This window comes from Chaetodon trifascialis, chromosome 18 (assembly GCF_039877785.1).
Source record: "Chaetodon trifascialis isolate fChaTrf1 chromosome 18, fChaTrf1.hap1, whole genome shotgun sequence".
Classification (NCBI taxonomy): domain Eukaryota; kingdom Metazoa; phylum Chordata; class Actinopteri; order Chaetodontiformes; family Chaetodontidae; genus Chaetodon; species Chaetodon trifascialis.
The window spans coordinates 6,148,337-6,172,283 of record NC_092073.1 but is presented as its reverse complement, the minus strand read 5'-3'; the positions used below and the strand labels follow the sequence as shown (position 1 = coordinate 6,172,283).

At 45.7% G+C, this 23,947-nt stretch overlaps 1 protein-coding gene across 14 annotated transcripts in view; it reads left to right on the top strand.

Annotated features, from left to right (window-relative positions):
• Window positions 1–272: 272 nt before the first annotated feature.
• Window positions 273–23,947, top strand: part of LOC139346708 (microtubule-associated protein 4) — a 113,449-nt gene continuing 89,774 nt past the window's right edge. For 12 of the 14 annotated variants that reach the window (XM_070985933.1, XM_070985930.1, XM_070985941.1 and 9 more), the window contains exons 1-2: window positions 298–377; window positions 21,537–21,725. In XM_070985933.1, coding sequence (XP_070842034.1) covers window positions 21,539–21,725 — 187 coding nt within the window. In that variant the 5' untranslated portion in view covers window positions 298–377; window positions 21,537–21,538. Of the gene's footprint in view, window positions 378–21,536; window positions 21,726–23,947 lie in introns of all 14 variants that reach the window. The other 2 variants (XM_070985939.1, XM_070985936.1) reach the window with 2 other exon arrangements.

Sequence of the window (23,947 nt, the reverse complement as noted above, 5' to 3'; positions counted from 1 at the left end):
GTCTTCCTGGTCCGTGGCCGTATCCAGAGCCTGTCCCCTCCGGCGATTGGACCGGCAAGGTCCCGTAAAAGGAGTCAAACTTCTCCATTGTATGGACAAGGTGTCTGTCAAAAGTATATTTGTTGAAGATGAAGGACCTGCCCAGGGTTTGACAACTCTGATTGGACAACACCACCGTCACGCAGATCTTGGCGTCGATTTCAATGGATAAAATGAGAGCCAGTCAGTAAAAGCGACCTGTGATTGGAGCATAGCTTCTACGGGGAGGAGCAAGTTAGTCTGCGGCCAGCGCAGTGCACACTCGGGTGGGCGGATCGCAGCGGTGACAGCGACGCTCGGAGACTCCCGACAAACTGTCAAAAAGCAGACAACTAACGGTGAGTCAAGTAGAAAATTGACGAACTTTGTGTTTTGCTCGCGGTGCGTGGAAACGAGCGCTGTTTAAAGTGAGCGCGGAGTCCGTGGGCGGACAGCGGGAGTCTGTAGCAGTGAAATGACGGTGATTTTGGATGAGTGATCTCACAGCACGCATCACAGCGATGGAGTGCTGGTGTAGGATAATGCTGCCTTCAGGTGCTCCACGGAAACTCTTATTTTCAGGAGACAGTGGCTGAATACGCACTAGTAATATACCATATGCATTATTAGCCAAAGGGAGTTGTGTTGTACCTTAACTTACGTCATATCTAACACTGACTATGAACTTTCACTTTCCCTGAGTCCTGCCATAAAGGTAGTCATTCACGTGCAGCTGAATGTGGTGGTTCCAATATTCCCGACAGCACTTGAGACATCATGGGTGCGCACGGTGAAGTTGCACGGTCACAGCACACAGGAACAAAGTTATGCAAGCTAGCTTAAATGTGTGTCCGTGTGTCAGACTTGTCCATTCATTTACGTTACAGTATGTGAGGAGGACTCGAGGACTGAACCCCACAGCTGCTTGCAGTGTGCTGTGTTTCTGTTCCATGCTGCAGTTGAGTTCCGTTTTTCCTCAATTTCCTTATAGCACATCACAGTATGACTTAGGTCAGTGCAGTCTGATGGGTGATCTGTATGAAGAGACTCCTCCACTGTCACTGTTGTTTTAGCTGTTATCACTGCTTATCATTGGCCTTTCAGTCACGCCCTTTTCTCAGTTCCCGCTTGTACACATTCAAAGGTGAGGCTACCTTCAGAGTAAATATGTGTTATTGCTGATATGGTTTAGATCTTGATTCCAAGATTAATAAGGCTATTTTCTGAACTTATCTCTATATTTTCAAAAGCGATCAGGCTGAAAGTTCACTCTCGACCTTTGAAATCATGTTACAGTGCCCCAAAGATTCCAAACGCAAGGTCCATTTATTTGCTTTTTAATTGCTTCACGTGGTCTTTGTTTCTGAGTGGAATCTGCTTTCGTTGTAACAGCTCAGTTACAGTATGATGGAGTTAGCTTCGTTATTACAACTGAGCAAAGTCATCATGTGAGGGAGTGAGATGTGGTTGAAAGCTCTGGAAAAAGCTCTTGTGTAGCTGATGTTCAGTGTGATGAACTGTGAAACATGTTCACACCTGCGCCGGAACACTCTGATCCTTTTTGCTGCAGAAATTGATGATTTAAACAGGAATCCCAGCAGAGAGGATTGTCTCCCCCCCTCTCTCCCCCCCTCCCTCCCCCTGCTCCTGTGTCACTCCTTCTATCCAGATTACTCTCCAATCCTCCCCCAGCCAGATTACTGAGTGGGAAATAAGAGGTAGGACTGATCTAAGGCCCTGAATTCATTATGGACCTGATCCAATCACATCCCTAAAACGTCCCGTTGCTTGTTGCTTCGCTGTAAGCCCGCCAAAATGATCAGGTATTAGGCGCGAGGGGGGCTGACGGTTATCAAACAGGTCACAGAGGTTGGTCACTGTCACACCAACTGTCCCCGGAGTTGCTGAAATGAACAGCTACAGTATCTCTGTGGACGGTTTGACATGATCCAGAGATGTAAGAGGGGTGGACCACATGCTTTGCTGCCCAGGGATCAAACCCCACCTGAAACCTCTGTTTGGCCGTAGCTGGATCTCTGCCTGCTGTCTTTGCAGAGAAAACAGTAACTTGAGCAGCACAGATGAAGTCCAGCATGTCTCCACAAACACCTTTTGTCTTCTTCCTCCCAGAGGAACTTATTTTGGGGGTCTGTGAGCTCATGTAGCTGAATTGTGCTGTGAGGGCTCCGTGTTTGTTTGTGTTGAGTGAAGGTCACGTGATGAATTTCAGTGGTCAGTGCAATCTTCCAGCAGAAGCTTGGACTCTTGAGACTGGTGCTAAACTACCTCGAAAAGCATTTACTGCAACATTTTACAGAAATACCACAGCAGGACTGGTGCCAGTAAGAGCAGATATTTCCAGTGATGAAAATGTCTCAAAAAAGAGGAACATCTGTTTTATTCCTTAGCTGTTTTATAAATACATCAGCCCAACTCTTCACGTTCTGCCACAGCACAACTGTCTCAGTGTGCTGAGCCCTCACCAGTGTTTCCTCAGCAGGCCCACTTAAACGCTCAGCAGCTTCTTGCCAATATCAAATACCACTCTCGGTAGTTTTTTATGTGTTATAGTTGTGGTGATGAAGTTTTATAGTTCTGGGAAAAACACAGAGTGTTGTGCACTGCAAAGGTGAAGTCAGACTGCAGCGTGCGAAGCTGAGCTGAAACTCTTCCTCCTTCTCACTGATTTTGCACGACATTCAGTAAAGCTGGACACATATTTTGAGCGAAGTGGCCAGCTGTGTAACAAATTAGCCAGGTTCAGGATAAATTGGATAAATAATCAGCTCAGCGTGCTTGCCAAAATGTAATGTCAGGCATTAACCTCGAAAAGAAAGGTTTGTTGTGGGAGCGTAATTGTCGAGTTGGTGGGATGCTCGGTCACCTGGTGGCCATAGAAACCAAAAGTGAAAGACAGCCTTGAAACAACATGTATCCTTATCCACTGGTAATGTTTGCTTTAGTTACTCATTTGCATGCACTGAATGTCTCTAACACACTTCTCCATGCAGCCACATCAGTGCTGACTGAAGTGTGTATCGACAGAGCTGTACAGTATTTTCATCTATTGAATTCTTGTGTTTTCACTGCTGACCTGTGCGTGGAGCCACTACTGAAACATCTGTGTGAGACAGATGTACACCGTCACCAACAGGCAACTGGATTTAATGCCATAATAATGTTGTAGTTTTATAGTGAGTCAACGTTTCATGCTGAATGAAAGTCTTTCATAAAATGTTCTTTTCACTATAAAGTCTTATGGTCAGGAACTCAAGATGAAAGGTTAGCATGGCACACCACTGGAGGACATAATCTGTTTAAATTATATTTAACTGTCCATATATGGTGAAGGAATACATGAGTAATGAAGGAATTTACCTGTGGAATTACTGCATTGTTCACAGTTCACTCCTCCATGTTCCAGTGTTTTAGTATTTGAAGGATGATCACACAGACCAGATGTTTGTGTCCTGGCCTTATGCTCTCTAGCTGCCAGAGGAATTATTAATTCTCTTTTTTACATGCTATTCTGTTCAAATAAATAATCAGGCTGGGGTCCACAGCAGGCAGTCCACAGTGTCATCTTTCTTTCCAGGAAGTTCCCAGTGATGATGTGAAAAACTGATTAAAAGAGAATGAATGTGGTCAGACCACAGTGGAGGTCTCTTATCTTTGAATGAGTGGGACTTTTTTGTCTGGAATGTGATTGGACCAGAAAGGACTTAAAGTTTAAAATCACACACCTACCTTCACACATACTATGATATTTACAAAATTTACCAGATATTTACAAAGATCTATGAAGCTGATGAGGTCAAACATTGAATATTGTCTTTGTGCAGTTTTCAGTTGAGTACATGTCAGAAATGATTACCAAAAGCTCACATTCTCTTTTCTTTATGTTTTGCACATCGTCCCAACTTTTTTGGAATTGTGATTGTATTGCTAATCGTGATAAATATCTTTTGCAGTTTGGAAGTAGAACAAAATGAGAATCAACATACATGAAGGACAGGAGACATGAGGAGGGAGAAATAATGGAAGGAATGGGTGAGTCAGCCCGTCATAGTAGGAGGAGAAGGAAGGAAGGAAGGAAGGAAGGAAGGAAGGAAGGAAGGGAGGAAGGGAGGAAGTATTTCAGTGAACAGACAGGTTCCAGGAGTTACTCAGCTGTAGAGGTCCCGAGTGCTTCCCAGTCTGTGGAATGTCAATTGACTGGAACTGAGAGCCATTGACTCCCTGCCTTCTTGGTCTCCACCCAGGCACTAAAACAAATGGATAATCTGCTGTGGCTTCCTTCTTTTCTCCTCATCTCTGCTTGCCATGGCTGGGGGTCATAATTCATCGTAGAATATGTCAGAGAATATCATTTGCAATCATGTGACCTTGTATTTTGAAGCTAATTTGGGAGTTTCCCGGGTCAAGGAAGAGTCAGGGTTACGCCTCGGCAGCAGGAAAGCTGATCTCGGCATCACAGTGAGGGTCGTCCTGACTGGAACAGGATACTGTCTTCAAGGTCAACAGGCTGCTTCATCCCAGCCTCTGTCTAGCAATCAGGAAGCAGAATAAAGTTTAGTCTGGGACAAGAAGTGCATTATTATCCTTACATAATAATGCTTTCTGACTCTTGTCTCAGGCACCCACAAAGCTAATAACTTGTACTTACGTTACTGCTCTTTGACAGGACTGGTTTCCTTGCAGCGTGCCCCCACCAGTTCATGAATAATTTTCAGACAGCTGCTGTCTGCTCATTGCATCCTGTTGTTGATGTAGGGAAGATTGAGATTCAGTTGATTGGTGCGGGGGTTTCGCAGAAAAGAGCTGACCCGTCAACTATATAAGCCGCTAGTCAACACATCGCCGTGGAGTTATTGTGCATCTGTAGTTTTAGGGTCAGATCATTCGACACTGTGCAGCGCGGGGTCCTAAAGCAGCAGACATGAAGCAAGAGTTAGGAATAAACATGGTGGCTTCTTTGCAAACAGCCTCCCAGAGCCAATGGAGGACTGTTTCACCTGGTCCCAGCTACATCAGTTAAACTGTTACTCACTGTATTAGAGAGCTTTTTGACCGGAAATGTTCATTGTTATTGGGTGAACAAAAATCTACTGTGATTAATGGACTACTAAGGTCCAACGGTCGTGTCTGAGGTTGGTGCAGTGTGGATATGCTTGGTGGCCCAGATTGGGAGGTTTTATTGAGCGCTAACATCGCTGTATGCTTGAAACAAACCAGTTTGACCCAAGTGTCATCTGCCCTCACGTCAAGGCAAAAGAGTTTGTCACTGTTTAAAAAGGCCATGCTCAAGCTGGTCTTTGTAGAGATGGGCAGCTTGCACACCCCCAGACGGCCTAGAGGCATTCCTGCTGTTCCCCCTGGCAGCGCACATTAAAAAGAGATGAAAGTAAAGCACCAGTCAAAAGTCCCGACACACCGACTCATTCAAAGCTTTTCTTTATTTTTATCATTCTGTGCATTTTACATTAGTGCTGAATCAAAACTGTGAAAGACCAACACAGCAAAGTGTTAAACTGAACAAAATCGAATTAATGCTTTAGATTAGTTTGCATGCTCCCAACCAGCGTCATGAGGTTTTACCTGGAATGCTTTTCAGTGAACAGGTGTGCCTTGACCAAAGTTAATTAGAGGGATTTCTTTCATTTTTAATAAGTTTGACACCATTAGTCATGCTGTGTTCAACAACTGCAGTAATCCTTATTATGCCAAGAACCACTCAACTAAGTAAAGAGTCTGTAATTACTTGAAGACAAGATCAGTCAATCCAGAACACTTCAGCTAGTCTGAATGTATCTTCAAGTGTAGTCGCTCAAACCGTCAAACGCTGTGATGAAAGTGGCTCTCATGGCGACCGCCCCGGGAGAGGAACATCAAGAGTCACCTCTGCTGCAGAGGAGAGGTTCATCGCAGTTACCAGCCTCAGAAATGACCACCTAACGACACGATGATTTTTGATCTTCAGTGGCATACATGCGTCTAAATATAACCACATTGTTGTGTCCTCCCAGTCCTGTTATAGACATGATTACATATGTTGTCGCTGTGCTGATGGCCTGTTGATTGTATAGGACTGGTCGACTGCCATGCAATTAGTGAAAGCATGTTTACTAGACAGGCTGACCCAGGAAGGGCATTTCTGGCTTGCAGTGATCGATCCTCCACACGGGGCTGGATAGATCCGGTGCTGCCGGTAATGCTTTCCATCCGTATCGAACCTGCAGTGAATCTGTGAAACATTTTATGTTGTTTACTGTAAAATCAATGTGGCTGTAAAACGTGGTGATTCATCAATGACTGTATCGCAGAATGTTTAATTCACTGGCTGTGATTCAGCTGTTTCGTACCAAAGCATCAGTTACACCTCGGTGTAGCACCCTTTGTCTTCTCTCCACAGTTGTCAGTAACGTAGTCATTAAAGCATATTTCTGATGTGGATGCCAGGTCTGTTGGCAGATGAGCGTGTGCTTTTCAAATGATCAGAAGAAGAAGGTCAGGTCGTGGCCTGTTGTTCACTTCTGTCCAAAGCTCCAAATGGCTGCTGTCGTTAGTTTGTGCTGCTCAGCCTCAAATGAATTATTCTCTTCTAATGTTGTCTGGGCTTGTTAAGAACCACTTTGAGGGAAGTCACAGCCAAGTGTGTTTCTGCACACTCATTCTCAAACGTTTTCATCAGAGAGAGAAAAGAAATGCTGCTCCACTCTTTCCTGCTCGGCCTCAGGTTCCCCTCTGTAGTCTGGATCAATTATTTATAGCTGATTATTGGTTTTTGTTAAGTCGATATGGCAGCCATTAAATGCAGAGCTGTGATGGCTGCGGGGATTCAAAGCAAGGCAAACCAGGGTGGCAGCTAACGGCTGCTTTCTTGAATAATCAGTTAGCTGTTTGGTGAGTGGCCATCCCAGTTTCCCAGAGCCCGTGGTGATGTCTTCACAGTCTCGCTTCTTTCTGACCAACCAACACCCCCACCCCGACACACACACACACACGCACACGCACACACACACAGCCATTTCTCCAGCTCTCTGCTCCCTCGAAGGTCAGCATTGTCAGGACAACCTTTTAGCGGTCAGAGTTCACCACAGTTGAACTGGACAAGGCAGATTTTCTTCACCTGAGCGAGTGAATCCACAGATTATGGCGAGAGCTTTGAAATACGTTGCCATGAAGTTGATCCTGGTCGTGATGCAGCAGAGGCTGGCCTCCGACCATCACATGGAGCGCCTGACAGTCTGAATACACGTGCGACCCTCTGAATGTTGAGCGTGTATTGACATGTTTTATTCTTCATGTGTCAGAATGAGAGATGAGGACATGCTGAAGCAACCATCAGCACAGCAGCTCCACAATGTGGCGTTGAGTAATCCCTGAATGATTTGAGTCAATCGGGGTCAGCTGAGTGGAGCACAGTGCGGCAGACTTTCCACACAGTCTTGTCTTAAGAGCATGTGAACAGTGTTAGTTGTAGTTTTGTAGACAGACTGCACAAAGAATGCAGATGGGTGACAAATGGGCTGACACACAGTTTGGCCGATTTGAAACGACTCGACTGCCTGATATCATGTGGAGATTTTGCATCGCTGTATATCACAGGCAGCCAAACACAGACAGATGTGGCCATGGTGCGTTAGTCTGTGTGAACATGTACGTACAGTAGATGTTTAATGTGTTTGTGTGGCGGGGCTGCAGGGGTGGAGTCTAAAATTGCGTGACAACGGCGGATTGAATGAATGAAATGATGGAGGGATAGAGAGCGGAGAGGAAGAATGGGATGGTACAAAGTGAACCGGTTGCCGTAATCCCCCCCCCACCCCCACCCCCCCAACGGTAGCAGCTGGACCAGTGTGTCAGCAACCAGGCTTTAGTGCTGCCAATCAGCCCTGCTGGGAATTATACTGCGGGGCGAAGAGCTGGACGTCGCACAGATGGATGGATATGTGGATGGAGGGGTGTGGCTGAGAGGTGCGTTTCAGAGCAGGAGATACAACAGGTCCTGTGTCAGTACGAAAAGAATCACACAGTCCAGTCATGACCACTGAAAGAGTGGAGAGTGTCAGCACTCTTTCTTACTATGAGACCACATAATGATCGTTCTGCCTCCTCGGTGCCAGCTGCCTGCGTCTGGTTGAGGTTACATGTGGGAGCATATTTTCCAACGCTGTGAATATTCCAGCAGAAGAAGAAACGTGTGCTGCCTCTCTGACACTTGTTCAGACTTTAGCCTGTCAGTTGTTCCTCTGATGCCTGGTGGAGAGCTCCTCTCAGCCTGAAGCTTGTCAGATGTAACCTGTGTGTACTTGGATGGACAGATGTTGATTATGTTTATCTCTCTCTATATAGTTCTGGGTATGAAATTCCACTTATGGTGGTACAGTCCAACATATTTTTGTAACAGTACATGAGACTGTTATATAATAAAGAAAAAACATGGTCATACCACTTTTTTATTTACTTCAGATCTCAGTTACAGTTGCTTTAAGAATTGATCTTCAAACCCATATCATACAAGTTCTTTATCCAGTACCCAGTTTGTTCTTTATCCCATTAAAATATTCCCCTAGCTTGTCTGCTATCATCCTCATGGATTAACCTTTGCCGGTTTAATGTTAGCTATCCTTTCAGTATCCATCAGACATCTATATTTCTGTAATGTTGTGAGCAGGGTGGAGATGTGACTGATGGAAAGGAACCTGTGCTGTGCTATTAAGAATGGAAGGAATTTAAAAGTTCATGGTCAAGTACACACACAGACACACAGACACACACACACAGACACACACACACACACACACACACACACACACACACACACACACTAGCAAAACCCTCTGACATGTCCTGGCTCTGGATGAGTGTGTGTCCACTACCTGTGTGTGACTGTTTGTGTTGGGATTAGAGTCTGACCTCTGTGTGTCTGTCAGTGTGTGTGTGTGTGTGTGTGTGTGTGTGTGTGTGTGTGTGTGTGTGTGTGTGTGTGTGTGTGTGTGTGTGTGCGCGCGCTGCTTAGCATTCCATTGTGATGTGTTCAGCCTCGCTGTGCAACAATGGGGCATAGTTCCCGAAGAAATACTGTGTGTGTGTGTTTCAGAGTGTGTGTAGGCGAGACTGCAGGGACATACAGGGGATTCATTCAGTCACTGCTGCTGAGTATCGAAGGGAGGGGGACAGGGAGGAGAACATGATGGGGGGGGGCATCACTACCTGTCTGTCTGCTCATTACGGTGCACGCTAATGGTCTGCAGCAAGTGCTGAATTATAGAAACATGTCCTGAGAGTCCTGTTTAATTCTATTAGAACCAGAGGACAGCTCTGTCTCACACACACACACACACACACACACACACACACACACACACACACACACACACACACACACAGAGTCAAACACTAGCCCTTTCACTTAGCCCTCAAACAGGCCCTCTGTGAGCTGCATCAAGCCACTGTGTGGATGTGAGAGCAGTAGGACAGACAAACACACACACACACATATGCGCACAGACACAAACACACACTGGGCACATATTAACATTACGAAAAGAGGCTCTGTGAATGGAGTCAAACATCAAACACACACTGGCTGTTGGGAGTGAAGCAGATGTAGCTTCATGAAATGGACTGTTTTTTATTTAACCTGAGCGTCTGCCTCCTCGTCCACGTGTCCTCACACAGCTGACCCCAGTGTCTGTCTCTGTCCCCTTTTGTTTCCATCTGATGTGTTTCTTACCTTTCAAATGCGTAGGGAGGTAAAGCTGTATGGAGACATGCTAAACGGTGCAAACAATAAGATTTGAGGTAGATGCGTTACCGCTGAATAAACACCCTGAAAAGAGGAAGAGTTGAAAGCATTGCCCAAATTTCAGCCCTGAAAAGGGATGTGATGTCACAGTTCCAAATGAACACAGAGCAGAGGAATCCGAACTGTCAGCAGCGTATGAGAGAGACGCAGCAGTTTGTCGTCTGGTGGTGTAATGAACAAAACAAAGTGATGACGCATTGCCACAATCGCGATGTTTACGTTTCCATCTTGCAACTGGCGACTCCATCTGAGCTGGCCTGACGACCGCACCAAGACAGGAAACACATGCCTGAATTTGAGGGTCATTCAGGCTTAAAATGATGAGACGAATACTGAAGGGAAGGAAATGTAGTGACTGTATTTTAAAGGTGGCCTGTGGAGATGTATTCTATCATAAATCCTGCATTGTTTACCATCCACGTTGAACGGAAGCACTTCTCTTCAGCGCCTTTGCTGCTGCAGTGCTGTACTTCTTGGCATGAAACCAATGGCGGGATGTGAATTTCTCCGCTCGCCTGTTCATGCACATGCACATCACAAATACATTTTCCACTTGTGGAAATGTTGCTCCAAATCTCGTACAAGTGGTGAAAAACTCCACAGGGCACCTTCAAATGGGTTTGTAACTTCCGTGCTTTAATGGGCCACAATGTGCTGTGCAGAACCCAATGGAGAACAGTCTCCACGCATCAGCAACCTATGAACAATCACTAAATGCTTAGATTGAGGTGTTGAAAGAGGCAGAGGAGGCTGTGTGTGGTATTTTAATTGCATTTGGCAGGGCTGACACGTTTCGGTTTGACAGGTGAAAGAGCAGAGCTGCGCCCTCTGCTCTCACTGTCAGCTGTGCTTTGCAGACAAAGAGAGTTTGTTCACGTTTTCAGGCATTTCCAGTGAACCAGCCGAGGACCTGCCGCACAGCTACTGATGCCAAGCTTGTCATTTTTTACCCAACAAATGCTTTCACCTTGAATTTTTGAACGAACAAAGTATCGAAAATGCTTTTTTTTTTACTCTCTTACACAGCTGTATTTCTGCATTTCTTTTCAGGTTTACAGCAGTTCGAGTTTTTGACCCTGTCTTTGTAATCTCCTGCGCTCCGTCATGCCTCCCCACCCACGCCTCTCTGCTTCCCCTGGCAACCCCTTCCTCTTCTCCTTAACACCGTCCATGTCTTCCCTCCTCACTCTTTTGCTCTCCTCTCCTCTGCAGTGGCTAGCTGACAGATTTTGGAGGCCGACATGGTTTCGCAACCCTGATTCCAAAAAAGTTGGGAAGCTGTTCATCAAACAGAACTTGCTCATCCTTTCTGACACAATACAAAGACAGTATGTTTCACGTTTGACCTCGTCAGCTTGACTGATTCTTCTAAATACATGCTTATTCTGAATTTGACAAGGTTTTACTTACATTTGACACAATGTCCATACTTTAGAGGAATCTGGGTACATCACCACTGATTAGGCCAGAGAACACACACACACACACACACACACACACACACACACACACACACACACAGCTCTTGTGACAGAAATCACTGTCAGTGCGTATGCCAGTTACATAGGAAAGCCCTCACAGACTGATGTGGCCTGTGCATTATTCATCTGCATGTGGCCTTCTATTCATTATGCATTACAAGCGGGATATCCTGCATAAAAGCTATTGCGTAACGATCTTACACACATACATACACGCACTTCTGTTGAAAAGACCTAAAACTGCATCAGAACTGCCTGGTGACACAATGCATGTGTGTATGACTGTGTGTGCTCTTTGCCGCTGTGCGTCATCACGCTATTTCCATCCAAGTCACATCAACCTCAAAGTGAAAATTAAGGTTTCAGTTTGTCAAAGTGTGTTTGTGTGTCTGTATTGTGATTGCTGTGCTGCAGCCTAACCCCAGATGAACACATAAAGAGCACATTAGTTCTCTGCCTATTTTAGGCCTCTTATTGTCTTCCATCAGCTTAATGTATTACTAGTGTGTTACTGACCATTACCGTGTTGCCCGTCTGGAAGTTTGAGTTCCTCTGAGGTGGACACTGCCAGCTCTTCAAAATGCTTGGCCATTCCAGTTTTGGACAGTCTGATTCAGAACCCTTCACCGCAGCAAGATCAAGAGATCGATTGAGAGACAATTCACTGCATCACAACTGTACTCGATCTGAGTTAAAGTATCTGCAAGTACCCAAATGCAAGTACTTGTACTCCTCAGAAAAAAGCGGTATCGGTGCATTCCTATTCCTAACCCTGTTTCTTCTGTCTGTGAAATCGGCGGCATCAGACGTGTCCACAAAAGGACTCAAAGCTGCAGCCGAGCTGCCATCAACCTTTCCTCTAGCAAGCATCCAAAACTGTGTGTGTCCTCTCTGTTCTGATGCCTTTTATGAGCTATGAATATTTTATCAGTGAGTCAAGCACCACATTCCCCTCTGTGTGTGTGTGTGTGTGTGTGTGTGTGTGTGTGTGTGTGTTCAGGGAAGTATTGGAAATCTGAGAGCAAAGTTCACTCAGAGAGCATGTTTTATTTACATATTTGTGTGTGTGACTTGTCTTTTTGTGTCTGCCTGCGTGTTGTGTGTGTGGAGCAGCGACTCTGCTCTTGGTTGTGTAACCGAGTGAGACTCGAGTGAACAAGGCCACATTCACGTTCATTCAATCTGAATGAACGCTGGTCCTGTTTTGAAGCTCCATCCTTGCCACCTGATTTTCATTTGTTGAAAAGGTAGAATAGTTTTAGTCATGTGATTCTTTCAGTCAGAAAATGAAAGACGTCTTCGTCACCGTCAGTGAAATGAGCAGGCAGTTGAATAAGACATCCTTCAAACAGCCATTCATTTGTCCTTTAGTCTGTTTTTCACATCTGTGAGAGTTTTTATTCATTTAGAAACATTTTAAGACATTTCAGCATAGCTTTAATTGTCAGTGATCATTTTCAAAAGGTCATCAGCAAATATATTTCGTCATAGTTTTCATTGACGTGATGAACCGTGGAGCGTTTGGAAAGTCCTCACAGGGACTGAGAGGAGGAACTGCAGCTCTGAGGCTAAGACTGAACCTTGTGTCCTGCATTCATGATGCAAGTAAAGTTCCTACAACAGAGGAATGCCATTCAAGTCACACACACGCACACACACGCACACACACGCACACACACGCACACACACGCACACACACACACACACACACACACACACACACACACACACACACACACACACACACACACACACACACACACACACACACACACACACACACTTTTCCAGTGCCTGATCACAGTGTGCGATGGAGGATCACTGAACTGCACCTGCACACCTCCTGGGACTAATAACATCACACAGTCTGTACAGCTCTCTGTCTCTGTCTCTGTCTCACACAAATAAACACACACACACACACACACACACACACACACACACACACACACACACACGACAGAAGCACTGTGTGTCTTTGAAGTATGTCCCCTCAGGTGTGTGCACTGATTGATAAGCTGGGGTGTGATCCTCTCTGTGACTTCTGGCCACTCCCTGTATTCAGTAACAAACCAGAGAGACCTGTGGGACTCTGCCTCTGTCTCTGTCTCTGTCTCTGTCTCTGTCTCTGTCTCTGTCCCTCACTGTCATTCTTTGCCCCTCTCCTTGTCACTAACTTCTCATGACTCGTAGTCCCAGACAGTAGTCGTACATCGTGATGATGAACTTAAAACCAGCTTCTTATATGTGTAAACAACTATTTAAAGTGTGTGTGCGCGCGTGTGCATGTGTGTGTGCAGTCAGGTTCCAAGCGTTCCCATGTCAGTTAGTAATTACTGTGCAGTGAGAGACGTGTGTGTGTGTGTGTGTGTGTGTGTGTGTGTGTGTGTGTGTGTGTGTGTGTGTGTGTGTGTGTGTGTGTGTGTGTGTGTGTGTGTGTGTGTTGGTTTGTGTTGTGATGTGTGGAGGTGTCACAGATTATGTCTGTGAGTGCATGCTGTGTGTGTGTGTGTGTGTGTGTGTGTGTGTGTGTGTGTGTGTGTGTGTGTGTGTGTGTGTGTGTGTGTGTGTGTGTGTGTGTGTGTGTGTGTTGGGTGCGTCAGCACACTCGCTTGCTGTTTGACTTTTACATCAGGCAACATTCTGTAATTAAAGCTTTAGCCTTGTTTCATGTGCTAATTCCAGTCATCTTTGGATATTCACTGCATATAAATACAGTGAATGTCAATAACAGCTTTCACTGCAAAGTGAAACTACAGAGAGGAATGTCTGATGGTTATTAGTGATGTTATGAGCTCATAAAACTCTCACCTGGACTTTTTAGATAAGATACCTCACCCAAGAGAGCGGGCAGATAATTTGAGAACAGCTTTGCAGTGTTTCCAGTCAGCAGCGTGTGGCTGGTTGGAAGCAGCTCCTTGTTTTTGTCCTGCTGGTTTTGCAGCTCTCTGTAAACGTGAAACGCTGTTAACACAAGCTGTGAATGTGCCGAGGGCTTAGGTGTGATCTCACTGCACGAGGACAGTATGAGGAGTATGAGGATGCTTTGAACTACTGAGTCCAAAAGTCAGAGCTGGTGTTCTCCTGCACAAGGAAATAGCTGCCTTTGTTACTTGCTCTAAATAATAATTGATTACTCTGCTTAGTCTTTGTCGTGTGATATTAAAGTCTTAAAGCAACAGCCACTCATCACAGGTTTGAGCCTGACTGATATGAAACTTTTGAAGCCGATACAGATGTTGATATTTGATTTATGTATCTGTGATGACGCAGAATCGACTGATAAAACCGTTCATGTCAATATCAGTCCACCTTTATCACGTTAGAAAACAACTTTTTCAGTCATTGTTGGTAGCTCTCTCTCTCTCTCTCTCTATCTCCCCCCCCCGTGTGTGTGTGTGTGTGTGTGTGTGTGTGTGTATTGACAAAGTGCTGTGATTGTGTGGCTTGGTGAAACAGACTGAATGGCCCGCTAGGAATGTCAACGATAGCATCTCTGTCAGATTAGTGCGATGGCAGCTGCACACGGGGACCCCTCAGTGCGCGCACACACACACACACACACACACACACACACACACACACACACACACACACACATACACCCATGCATGCAGGAAAGAAAGAAAAATTATATTTTTGACCAGTTTAGGCCACTCTGACGTGATCATATTTTGACTGTTTTCTTGCATCAGCATTTCGTTTTTCTGCACTTCGTCTGCACAGTCGAGTAATGCTCACAGTTTACAGTTCAGAGGGTGTGGTGAGGAGTTTTAATGATGTGACGCCGCAGAATGACAGGATGGAGGTGTAGGTTCGCTGTGGGTGAAGGTGGAGCTGTGATTTACAGGGTGTGAACAGGTATCAGATGACAGTCTCACCTCCCCCCGCCCCTCCTCTGCTCTCATGTAAACTAACCAAGAGAGGTGCCATGCTGTGTGGGAGTGTGTGTGTTGTTCATGTGAGTATCTCTGCTTCCTATAGTTTCACACACACACACACACACACACACACACACACACACAGAAGCACTGTGTGTCTTTGAAGTATGCCCCCTCAGGCATGTGTTAAGTGAGAGAGGGAGGGAAAGACCCCGGCGTTGGAAGCCCGCCCAGCTGCTGGGGCGTCGCTCCACCAAGAGAGCACCACCCCAGGTGATGCCTAGCAGACAGGTAGCGGCCATGCCTTTAATTATGCATAACTGTACGCCATCATTTCATTTGTACAAGTGAATTGTATAAGAATTGACTCCCATACAGCGAAGCAGTTGGCTGCGTTGATATTTTGCCAGTGTTTTGTAGCATATCTTGTGAATGTGTTTACTTCTGCTGCAGAGTTGAGCATTTTATTTTGGGGCTCTGTGGGGAGTGACTGGCTTTCAGAGCTGACCTCAGTTTGAGGAAGTGCAGATTTTGGCACTTTGGCCTCATGTGTTGGCTGCTTGGCTCTGAGTTGCAGATATTTTCACTTTGCAGTTACTTTATGTGTAAATGAGGGGATTCAGGCCAACTTATAGTCTGATATGAATCTGTTTGTTTCTGAGCTGTTTGTATTAAAACACTCACACTGGCCTGTTTTTCTGCACACTTTTAACTGTAAATGACATGCCAGTGAAGAGCATGAGTGCTAGTTGTTGGAAGTAGTGGCAGTTAGATTAGATTAGATGATTCAACCCGAAGACTCGATTTAAGGAAGCTATTTTTCTCTCTTGAGTTAATGTCCGTTCATTAAATAAATGTGTAATCATCCTTATTTTCCTTTGAGATGAAAGTAGACAGCACATTTATCTTTAAAACATATTAGAAATAAAATAATATTTGCTTGATCTCATTCAATCTTACAGTATGATACCAAACATTCTTGCTAAGGGCTGAGAAAAGATAAGTGGAAACACTTAATGAGGTTAGACTCGTTCCATCCAAGTGTTAAGAAAAGAAAGAAGAAAGTTTCAGTTTGTAATTGAATCCATCGGGTTGTGTATGAGCAGGTCTGGTGTGTGTGTGTGTGTGTGTGTGTGTGTGTGTGTGTGTGCATGTGTGTCTGTGTGTGTGTGTGTGTGTGTGTGTGTGTGTGAGAGAGAGTAAAACTGAGCTTGGCCTGAAAGTCCCTGGTCAGCTGTCTCTGTGTATCAGCTGGAACAAAAACAGAAGTGTGGCTCCAGAAAAAAGGGAAACGTACACACACAGAATACAGTTGTGTGTTCTGAGGCTAGCAGCATGCAGCGTACAAACAGATGAAAAGAGGACTAAAGACCCAAGAGGACCACACATTTGCACATTGATGAAATGAATCCAGTGATGTCAGGAACATTACTTGTCCTACTTCATATCTACATTACTTTCAGAACAGAGAAGAAGATGCAAACATGTCCGTGTTCGCTGCTTCTTCAGTCAGTGCTTCCTCATCTCTCTGAGCCTGATGGCGTTAAGAGAAGCCAGAAGCAGCAACCACAGAGTCATAAAGTCATTCAAGCAGCAGGGCGAGCCAGCTTTCATTCCTGAGTGAAATATCCTCAGTGAAGAATGATTCCACTTGGTTACAGTTGGGTGTTTGTTCTCACCTACCACACTTCCTCTGTGTGTGCATGTGCGCAGATGGTCGGCAACATTTCCACTCCCTGTTCATGTTAAAGGACAAAGAGGCATCAGTAAACTGTTGGCCTGTTCTCAACCTGTCTGATATGTCATCCGTTCATGGATAAATCATTTTGTATAGAAAAAATCAGAAACTAGTGAAACAACATTCTGAGGTGTGGATCCCACCCACTGTCCAACGGGTGTCTTCACAGTCGTGTCTGTGTGTCTCCAGTGAGGTCAGTGATCCCTTCAGCGCTCTGTCCACGTGACCTCTCATAATCATAGATCCACACGGTGACAATAAACTGTAGTTCACAGTTATTTTACAGCCACGTCGTCCTTGGACACTGAACACTACTGCACTCCTCAAACCAAGCAATCAAGTCATAGAGTTGGATCAGCTGGAGGCCGGCTAATGTGGACTGAAGTGGACATTTTCAGTGCTGCTTCTGGACAGCCTCCCAGCAGCCCAACAATATCATGTTGGGGATGATGATGACAGCGCAGCCGAAAGATGTCACACGCTTTGTGAGGCAGCGTGGCCGTGATACAGATTTCAGGATCGTGCCTTGCGTGGAGACACCTTTTAGAACATAGCAGACAACCCAGCAGCTGGCCTGCATCTGGTTTCAAACCTGCAGATGTCCGGTCACAGGTTGAAATCTTCTATCATCAGCAGCTTTATGACAGTCAAGCTGTCGAATGTTTCCGTTTGGACCTTTGGCAGAATGATTCAGGGTTAATGATTTACGAAGAGTAAACATCATTGACCTGATAAAACCTTTCTTATTCGAGTTAAGATCAAGTCTACCACAGAGCCTGGCGTGGTGGCAGCGGCTCAGAGAGCATCCACCCCTCTGCAGGATGCTGCGCGAGCTGAGGCTGCTGACTCTCCTCTGGGATCCATCGTGCACAGCGTCACATGGTGCTGTCATATGTCAAAAAAACAGGAGGAGCAGAAGATGCAAAGGGGTTTTTAGGATTAGGCCTTCTGTGTAATGCCGTGCATCACCCTTACAACGGCTATAGGAGCTGTGCTGGTGTGCTGCCAAAGTGAAGCTTATGGAAAACCACACGCACGCATGCACGCACGCACGCACGCACGCACACACACACACACACACACGCACACCACTCATTTCTGTCCGTCTGTGTCTCTTTCGCTCCCTTGCAGGTTTATACATCCTCTGTCGTCTTTGCAGCATCTACGACTTCTGCTCCTGTGGACACACACACTGTGTCATTAAGGCAGACTGTTTTTTGACTTCAGAAAAATCCCCTTTTGTGTTTTCTAGTGCCGAGCGCACAGACCGTAAACAAGCTCCACTCGCACCCATGCGTGCTGGTCATGGTGCTTTATTGTTTACATACATGAGTGATGTGTGGAAGCAGATTAGAGGGAGGCTTAACCTTCACCTCTGCTTTTTTGGCAGCCGGAGGACACGCCCCTGCCGTCCCATGAGCACACACATACACACACACAGGTTTTCGCACACAAATACACACTCCGCACGTACATTCACACACTCATTCGTTAGCAGACAACACAATAGAAACTGCCTCCCTGTGGATTTCCTTCCTTTGTTGAATCCAGATTGTTTCCGAGTGGCCACACCAAACTTGTGAGTGGAAAACGGGAGCTCAGCTCAAACTACGGCACCTCGCCGGGGTCAAAAAAAAAAAAAAGCCCTTGAGTTTGCAACTTTTTCATCCCGGGATCCAAACCCATCCCACAGTGGCACCCAGGCTAATGAAAAGGTTGTGCTCCTGTGGTCTGTGGGGACTCACTGTAGAAACAGGCCGAGGGAGCTGAAAGGAGCACACCGATGCTTTAATATTCAGAGGGACATGATGTGTCCTCTGCTGTCTTAAATCATATCCGTTGGTAGACTGGGTGGCATGGATCGCCCGGATAGCTCCGCAGCTGGCCCAGATGACACACTGTATACTAAACACACACAGATGATGAAGGGTTAAATATGGAAACTGGGGCAGTGTTTCTGAGCAGCTCGGCTTTGTGGTGGAGGCAGTAGGCAGCAGTCTTCCTGCGACACGCCCTGGACTCAGCACCGGGGGCTCGTTCAGGCTGCTGATACGGTGGCAGTCAGCTGTGTAACGAGTGTGTGGAGTTTATTTCTATTCCTGCCTTGGCAGCCATCCATTGTTCACTATATGTCGAGTTTGGAGGCCTTTGTTAGGATTTTACGTTTGGTTCACTGATCAGTTGGCTCAAATTCTCGCTGATTGTCCATGTGACTGGGCGTTTACTGGGTGATTGATTGGTTGATTGCTCATCAGTTCACTTACTGTCTGTCTAACAAAGTTTGTGATATTAAGTGACATATAAATACAATCAGATAGTCCTTTAAAGGGGATCAGATGACCCTCTGCTGGTTTAACTTTTGGAAACAAGGTAAACTACATGGCCAAAAGTATGTGGACATCTGTCATGTGGCTCTGTTGTGCCTGTTGGGGACAATCCACAGCGTGACTTCCTTAATTATTGACCTTGATGCATGTTTATGTCCTTCTTTTCAACAGTCTGCAGTTTCCCTTCTCCTATTATGTGTTATTCAAGAAATACTGATAAAATAATGCTGAGATGGTGTGCTGCAAATGGTAATTAAAACAAATGTGGGCACAAAGTTGTTGCACCCCATGCATTGAGGCTGTCAGTCCTCTGCAGTGGCTGCAGGCTCGACTCCCACCTGCGGCTCATTCACTGCGTGTCGTCCCCTCTCTCTCTGCCCCCCTTCCTATCACATCTTCAGCTGTCGCTATCATAAAAGCTAAAAAGCCCCCCAAAATAATAATAATAAGAATCATAAAAAAATGACTTTTAACTGCTCTGAACTGCTCTGACGTGTGTTGCTTCTGAAACTCCTCCAGTTGACACTTGAGCTGTGACATAGTGCAACATGGCACAGCACATCTGCCTGGGGTGAACATCTGGGGTTAATGAGGTCCAGGTGATGAGGCCTAGCTCCCAGTCAGCTTTCCATTTTGTCCCAGTGATGGTGGGTGGGGTTGAGGTCGCTGTGCAGGCCCATCAAGTTTTTCCTCAACAAACTGGGTCAAAGGTTAAAGTTCAGCTGAGCACAGCCACAGACCACAAGTACACAAAAGCACTTTTAGCTGTATATGTCCTGAACCTGCAGCTGTTCTATCTGTGGTAATGAATAGATAATCCAGCAGATGGAGCTGTGGAGTTATGATTGTGATTCTGCTTCTGTTAAAGGAAGCCGACTGATCTCTCTCTGCAACTTTTAATTGCATTTGTTTCTAGCTTGAAGTAATATTTGTGGCAGTATGTGCTCTGCCATCAAATTGGTTTATGTGTCAGATGTACTGGACTAATGGCTGCAAGGAAACAAGGGCAACTGTATGTGTTGATGTGAGCGTTGTTGGCAAGGCAGCCAGGTAGAAGGGAAACTAATAACTAGAAGGTCTCAGGATTGATCCGCTTTGCAGCAAATGGGTTCTCTTGCATCGTCCTTGAGCAAGACCTTGAAGCCTTACCTGATGTTTCTATAATGTGCCAGAGAGGCTGAGCAGAGAGGGAGGACATGGCTTGTATAGGGCAGAGATGTAAAGTGCACCATATATGATAAAAGGAGAATTGTTAAGCTGGAGATGAGGCTGACGAACACAGTGACAGTCTGAGCAGCAGAGAAAGGCTGGCCACTGCCAGCACTGATGAAGATAATCTGGTATTATAGTTGGAAGATGACACAACATGACTCGGCAAATTCCCCTGATGGCCATTGGTCAGCTGAACTCTCAGACAGGCTGATGACTGCTTGGATCTGCGTGTCTGAGTCCGTGTTTTGGTACAGATTGTGCTTCTGTGTTGGACCAAGTCATGCATGTCTTTCATGCAGCATAATCCCGGCTGGAACTGCCTCCGTGTGGTGGAAAGCGGTATTACATCCTGGTTGTAGTCAGTGATAAAAAAAGCTATCTTTTGCCCTCCAGTGGGCTCAGAGGTCAGGCTCAGGCTTGCAGATGCCAGACCCTCAGCGTGTTGCTCAGGGGCACTTGTCTGCCGTCGTGAGGTTTGGATCCAGGTCCTGTGGTCTTCTTCCTGCTCCAGTGGATACTTTGATGCCACCTCGGGATACAAACCTGCGGCACAGTTTGCTTCACATCAGATTTTCATCTGGTCACCAAACGCAAATAGATTTTGTCATTTTGTTCATCATGCTTGTCAGATTTAAGACTTCCTGGCACTTCGATGCAATAGGCTGTAAATGTGTTTTTCTGTTGTCATTGCATAGAGGTTGGATTAGAAAGGATTATTAAATGTTATCATTTAGCCCTCTCATTTCCTTTAACCACTTATCATCACCATTTCCATGTCTTCTGTGTGCATCTCCTTCCTCCCTTTGCAATTTGCCAAAGTTGGGTAAACACTTTCAGGAATTGCACAATTCATTTTGGTTTTGAAGTGTTAATCATTCATCAACAGACATGAATTTAGGGATTTGAGTGAATGAAAAGTAGTCATGTAAGTCAAATAAGTTGTTCCGTATTTTCTGATCTTCTTTTGTGACATCTTATAGTTCTGTCCAGAGTTGGACAGCGTCATTCATCAGGAGACAACACATTCATTGTTCTCTTGTTTCTTCCTCCGTCTGTGTTTGTGTGCAGCCATGGCGGAGTTAGACCTGAGTCTGAGTGACGCACTGACGGACAGCGTTCCCCAGCCGGGCCCGGAGAGCCTGGTGGAGAGGGACTTTGTGGCTCAGCTGGAGGCGGAGGCCTTTGACGATCAGGTCGGGGAGACGGTGGGAAAGACAGACTACATCCCCCTGCTGGACAATGACGACACCAGAGCAGGTGAGAGAGATATGATGGAGCCCAGTGGAGCATGGGTAACGCAGATAATACTCATCATGACTACAAGCAGAATAATAAGAGTGAGTGAGGAGATGAGGATGGAGCACACCTTGTATTATTTTACTCAGCAGTTATCTTTGTTGGCAGACTACAGGAGAATTTATGGCAATATAGCAGACAGAGTCTGCTGTAAGCCTGCTGTCTCCCTCACAGTCACGTCCTTCCTCTGTCTCAAGGTGAGAACTGGGTGGCAGAGGTGACAAAAAAAGTTAGGGAGAGGAGCAGTGGTAGACAGGTGAGGCAGAACAAGATTATTAAATGAAGCCAGAGCCAGGTTTTGTCCTGGAAGTCTCAGCTTCTTCCAATCACAAGAAAGCATAGACTGCCTTAAAGTGTGCATCTAAGCTTATTATGAAAGAGTTAGCAGAAAGATTAAAGAGTCCATCTCCTGTGTAAGCCAAACCTGAGTTCATTCCTCATTCATTCAAGCTAAAAGCAGACGGAAACCTTTGTCTGTCTTTTGACTTCAGTTCTTCCTGAACGATATTATGTTCCTAACTGCACCTCCGGATCTTAGTCCGTCTCTCCTGAATGGGATGAGAAGCTGTGTTGTGTAACATGAACTGCAGCTGCCCCTAAATGACTGATAGTATCAGGCACCGCTGGACACTGTCTGCCATTTTGGATCTACTTGGGTGCCATTCAGCCGCAGGCAGGATAGCAGCCTGAAGATAAGCAGAGTAGCGGTCACTGCTTTGAATATCCCAGCCGACCACATCACTTTGGAAACTTGGCAGGAAAATGTGTCCCAACTCTGAGCAGTTCCTCTCCAGTGAAGATGCTCAAGGTTTCATTCCAGTCTGCACGTCTGAGGACGTCCCACCCCGGTGCTGCTGTCCATGGCCCTCGATGTCAATGAGGGCGTGTCCTTCACTGACCTGCCTGCTTACAAAAGTAGATGAAAGACAATACAGTAGACATAAAGGTGTCACTTTACATCTTTACATGTCTGTTTTTTTACTTTATATAAGATACTGCAGAGTAAGACTCTCTGTAAGGACTTAGCCTGACGAGTTCTTTTCTCCTTGTTAATTTGACAAACTTTTTCATCCTGTTTTATAGGATTGCTGGATGACTATCAGGCTCATACAAAAAATTGAATTCAGTTTTCTAACAACTATCAAATAGACAGTTAGGCAGAAAGGAGAAAACAAAATCAACACATACATCTGTAAGAGAAGTCAAACAGCTGTATGAATAGATAGAGGATATAAATATTATGACATTGAATCCTCTGAAAGCTCAGCAAAGACTCAAATTCGTGTGTTTTTGTGGAAATGGAAGAGGCTGAGACCTTCCAGAGGTTCAGAATTGATTGAGCACTACTTGTTGCTCAAAATGAACTTTTCCAGTGTGAGAGTAGGTATGTTTTATGAAGCTGCCCTCATTAGTCTGCTCACCACACCACAAAAAGAAACAGATAGGTGTGCATGAAGGTGAGTAAACAGATAAACAGTGGATGGATCAAATAAACAGCTGAGTGAGAAACCAGATAAGAGGAAGTGACAGTTAACCGGGGCTGACTCAGCTCCCGGGCCTGTTTTGGTTACCCAGACACTTTGGTCAGACAGTCAGACTGTGTGTGGGCACTCGTCAGTGACAGCCGGCTGTAGGACGGGCCGTGGGTGGTGTTTCCAGTGATCAACTGTGGCACGCTGTGTGCATTTGGACAAACGCAGACATGCTGACACGCCGAGTGCCAAACAGCAGGGCGAGGCAGTCCGCAAACGATTGTCCTCTGTCAGCAGGAGAGCGAGACGGAGGAGGAGGCGCACTGTTGTTGTTGGTGTGGTGCCCTGATGCACACGTAATGTACACTCATGGAGACCGATGTGTGTTCTGATGAGTGTCCTGCACTCTTGTTTTTCATCTGTGGTGTTTGCGTCCTTTTGCGTGGACACAAATGAATCATACCTTCTGTTTGCATGTGTGTGTTCTCGCATGTGCTTTGTGCATGCCCACATGTTGATGTGTTGTGTGTGTGTGTGTGTGTGTGTGTGTGTGTGTGTGTGTACTGTATATACGTGTGTGCACGCACGTACTGATGGCAGAATAGTCTTGTTTTTGTAGCTTTTTGGCTGCATGCATTTTTGCATTCTGTGTATGTGAAAGACAAGTACTGAGTCCTGTGGCCTGTATCACAAATCAAGAGTCACGTGTTA